This window comes from Mytilus edulis, chromosome 3 (assembly GCF_963676685.1).
Source record: "Mytilus edulis chromosome 3, xbMytEdul2.2, whole genome shotgun sequence".
Lineage (NCBI taxonomy): Eukaryota > Metazoa > Mollusca > Bivalvia > Mytilida > Mytilidae > Mytilus > Mytilus edulis.
Genome location: NC_092346.1, coordinates 103,733,507 through 103,738,687, shown reverse-complemented (window position 1 = coordinate 103,738,687; position 5,181 = coordinate 103,733,507). Strand labels below are relative to the sequence as shown.

General features: G+C 34.3%; 1 protein-coding gene across 1 annotated transcript; it reads right to left on the bottom strand.

Annotated features, from left to right (window-relative positions):
* Positions 1 to 1,244: 1,244 nt before the first annotated feature.
* LOC139518072 (uncharacterized) lies at positions 1,245 to 4,047 on the bottom strand. Its single transcript, XM_071309729.1, has 2 exons — positions 3,953 to 4,047; positions 1,245 to 2,033 (listed from the first exon to the last, which is right to left on the bottom strand). Exons 1-2 carry the CDS (start codon positions 4,020 to 4,022, stop codon positions 1,810 to 1,812), a joined length of 294 nt encoding a protein of 97 aa, XP_071165830.1. The 5' UTR covers positions 4,023 to 4,047; the 3' UTR covers positions 1,245 to 1,809.
* Between the last annotated feature and the right edge of the window lie 1,134 nt (positions 4,048 to 5,181).

Sequence of the window (5,181 nt, the reverse complement as noted above, 5' to 3'; positions counted from 1 at the left end):
CACCTCTGACATCATTGTAAAAATTGACAACAACACCACATCCACATATTACATCAGTATACAAAACAACAACAACATAGCCACCTCTGACATCAGTATACACCATACCATCATCACATCCACCTCTTACATTAGTATACAATACGACAACAACGTAGCCACCTCTGACATCAGTGTACATCACGCTAATAACACATTCACCTATTACATAAGTATACAAAACAACAACAACAACATAGCCACCTTTGACATCAGTAAACAACATGACGACAGAATCACCTCATGCAACACACCAACAACACTTCCACCTTTTACATCATTGTACAACACGAAAACAAATCATTTATTACATCAATGTTTAACACGACAACAACAACCCCCTTACATCAGTGTAAAACACGACAACAATCCATCCATCTATGACATTGGTGTGCAACATGTTTATTACATAAGAGTGCAACACGACAACCACACATCCAACTCTTACATCAGTGTGCAACACGACAACCACACATCCACCTCTTACATCATTGTGCAACACGACAACCACACATCCACCTCTTACATCATTGTGCAACACGACAACCACACATCCACCTCTTACATCAGTGTGCAACACGACAACCACACATCCACCTCTTACATCAGTGTGCAACACGACAACCACACATCCACCTCTTACATCAGTGTGCAACACGACAACCACACATCAACCTTTTTAACACTTTACAAAACGACAACAGCTCATCCACCTCAGTGTTAAACACGACAATAACACATACAAATATTACATCAGTATTCAACTTGAAAACCAGGCTTCCACCTCGGACATCAGTATACAACACGACAACAACGCATCCACCTCTTACATCAGTGTACAAAACGAAAACAATTCATCCATCTCTTACATCATTGAACAACGCGACAACAACACATTCACCTCGGACATCAGTGTACAACACGAAATCAACACGGTATCATCTGAACAATTATGATATATTTAAGACAAAACCCATGCCGCCTTAAAAATCTATTCAATACAATACAATTCACTAGAACCACCGCAGGTCTTCTTACTCTCTTCGTATATAACAATACAACAAACCTTGCCTTTAGTAACGAATCTTCATATAACACATCAAACACGACTCATCGCCACTTGAATGTTTTTTTCGACGAAATTGGCGGAATTGATCAACAAAATGATCAGCAATGCGATATTTTAAAATCAGTAAAAACATCCATTATTTACATGTTTAATATACAAAAATAACAAATAAAAAAGGTGAACAAACCACTACGATATGGTTATGACAATAGGAACTTTAAGCATATAGTTATAATCGTACATGGTTATGACAATAGGAACTTGAAGCATATAGTTATAACCGTACATCTAATTGAGCAATTGTCAAATAATGACTTGGTGTACTGCTTTTTGATCATCATTACATTGTTTTTAATTCATCAATTTGGAGCGTACAGAAAAAAATTAAAAAGCGAGAAGTGTTTTTTATCACAATATTGATTAAAAAGACAAACATTTATTTCTCGATGTTTGTAGTCCTTTTTGTAGATCTGTATAAAATGGTCACATGTTTATATATACACTATTGTTCAAAATACATTTGAGTATAGTTTCATATAGAATGTCCTTTGTATATCTGTATGAAATGGTACATGTTAACATATATACACAATTGTTAAAAATATAATTGAGTATAGTTCCATATATTGTGGAATAGTTGGAGGGACATTGGTAACATATAAAGACACATTTCAACAAGCAAAGTTTATAGTCAATGAATTTTACGTTTTCTTTAACACCACATCACCACATATGTCTATACCGACAACTTCCTCCCCTTTTAATTTAAATTCACATGCGTTGACGGCTTTGAATGGATCATCATTTGGTTTTGTTCCTTTGATCATGGCCGTTATAGGATCGCCATCATCATTAGTTAAGAAAAGACGTAATGTATTGGGATCTGGGTGGTTTCTTTGTCTGTTCAGATGATATTCAGCAAAACCTGGAATGGATTAAAATGAAAATAATCTGATATACACAAAACTGAAAAGTACATTATTACTAAAACAGGTTTCAAACGGAGAGTGTAACAGTAATATGAAGATAAGGAGATTAACCGCAGAAAAATACTGCTAATTTATTGGCACTTTTTAATGAGTTATACGTATTATTGTGTTGATATAAAAGACAGACAAAGTACTAGTAGTATGAAGAAATCAAAAGACGGGCAAAGTACTAATAGTATGAAGAAATCAAAAGACGGGCAAAGTACTAGTAGTATGATCAAATCAAAAGACGGGCAAAGTACTAGTAGTATGAAGAAATCAAAAGACGGGCAAAGTACTAGTAGTATGAAGAAATCAAAAGACGGGCAAAGTACTAGTAGTATGAAGAAATCAAAAGACGGGCAAAGTACTAGTAGTATGATGAAATCAAAAGACGGGCAAAGTACTAGTAGTATGAAGAAATCAAAAGACGGGCAAAGTACTAGTAGTATGAAGAAATCAAAAGACGGACAAAGTACTAGTAGTATGAAGAAATCAAAAGACGGGCAAAGTACTAGTAGTATGATCAAATCAAAAGACGGGCGAAGTACTAGTAGTATGAAGAAATCAAAAGACGGGCAAAGTACTAGTAGTATGATCAAATCAAAAGACGGGCAAAGTACTAGTAGTATGATCAAAAACTAACAACTTTTCATTCATGTACAATTCATTCATTTAAAACATGGCTTCAATGTTGGTTATTCTCTGAAAACTTTCAGAAGGTTGAATAGATATTGAAAGAATATTTTTTTCTCTCTTTAGAATCATCGATGCAGAAAACCTTGATCGAGTCATGTGAAGATCAGTATGGTACACCACTCCGGCCATTTTCACAACTCTCCACCAGAGACCAAATGATGTAGAATGAACAATTATCGGTATTTTACGAAATTCTCCTTTGATCTCACTGACTGATAATTTCCAATGTCAGCGCAGTAGAGTGATATGAAAAATTATCGCTAGAAATTAAGGGCGCACATCATGTTGTCAATGAAATTAACAACGTAGTCATAGGTAAAATAGCGATAAACAGATTATCATTGGTCATCTCAACCTTTCTCGATTGCTTTTCTCACTTTAGCCACACCGGCTCAAGCGAGAAAATCAATCTCGTTGAAATGGCCAACGATACTTATAGATTAATAGATGATGCTCCGTTTATAGATTATAGATTACCACATGGCATTCAACAATGAGCAAACTCCTAACACATAGTAAGCTATTAAAGGCCCCAAACAGACAAATGAAAACTATACCAATGAACTGGTTATGTAGACAATATACGATAAACAAATATGACATAGAGAAACAAACAACGACCAGTGAATTACAGACTCCTGACTTTGGACTAGCACATATAAAATGTGGCGGATTAAACATGTTTGCTAGCGCCAAACCTTCCCCCGTAAGTTCTTAACGTAATAGTTGGTAGAACAGCTCAATTTGTTGTTGAACATTTACTGAATGCCAATGAATCTGGAAGGTTTTATATAATCTAAGAAGCTAGAAAAAGGATAACCTTTATTTATTTTTATTTTTTTGTTTTATTTATAAGATTTCATTTTTTCTGCATCAATTATTGCAGTGAAAACAACATGGGTACCTGATGATGAAAGGCTGTATACAATTTTAACATTAGTTGTGCGTCAAAAGAAATCGATTCTTACATGTTTTGTAAATTTCAATTGTATATACATTGTATAAAACTATGATAAGAAGACATGGTATGATTGACAATGAGACAAACTCTCCACAGAAACCTAATGACATTGAAGTTAACAGCATATATATAAATGTCAAGATTTTAATTGATTCCACTTATACTAGTTATTTCATTATTTTTTCTTTAATATGATACCAATGGAATTTAACTCACCATCTCCTTTTTCACCTAACGTGACTTCCTTCCATTGTTCCGGTAACAAACTGTCAATCAGACTCACCATTTTGAATTTCCTCTCTGAAAATATAAAGTGTATAAGGGTCACAGTAATATCATGGGTGGGATAAGGGTCTCAGTAATATCAGGGGCGGGATAAGGGTCTCAGTAATATCATGGGTGGAATAAGGGTCTCAGTAATAACATGGGTGGGTTAAGGGTCTCAGTAATATCATGGATTGGATAAGGGTCTCAAACATGCTTCATTAAAAACAGTAATATCATGGGTGGGATAAGGGTCTCAAACCTGCTTCAGTAAGGCAGCAACCATTTGATTTTCTGGGGGGGGGGCTATGGTTTTTTTGGGGAAAAAAAGTTTGTTTCCAGTTTTTGGAGAAAAAATAATTTGTTTTTGATTCTGAGAAAAAAAAATTGTTTGTTTCACCCCCAGCTGCCACTATATGTAATGCTAAAATTGAAAGAAAAAAATTGTTTTCGACTTGTCGCGAAAAAAATAGATTGTTTTTCGCCGCAGGCGAAAAAAAAAGTTTGTTCAGAAAAAAAAACCCATAGCCCCCCCCCAGAAAATCAAATGGTTGCTGCCTAATATCATAGGTGGTATAAGGGTCTCAAACCTGCTTCCTTAAAAACATCCCTCCAGCTAAGAGAAGCGATAAATATAGATTCTACCCCTTCATTGAGTGTTAAAAGGTTATAGTTGTTTCTCTATACCTACATGGAAGAAGAGATACTAATCATTGAACCTTTTCAAATCTCGTATGCTTTTAGAGCAGATTTTCTGTAGTCACAGATTAAGCTGTATACAACTACATACTTTATACAAGTTAATTATAGTTACTATGTTATGATATTGTAATTATTATATAGTTACTATGTTATGATATTGTAATTATTATAGTTACTACGTTATGATATTGTAATTATTATAGTTACTACGTTATTATATTGTAATTATTATATGGAACATTCACAGATACTGATGGAATGATTGGAACTTTCCATTTGAATTACATAAGGATTCCAGAATGATCTTAATAAAAGATGCGTTATTTAAACTTCTACATTTTTCTGGAAACAACTTCCGTTGTAGTTTTCTAGGACATTCTTTTCCTAAAGTGTTCTAGAGATTTCCGTGACAAATATATATATAGGTCTACAGACACTAAAGTTAAACTTTCAGACTTAGACATCGATAGACATTAGTA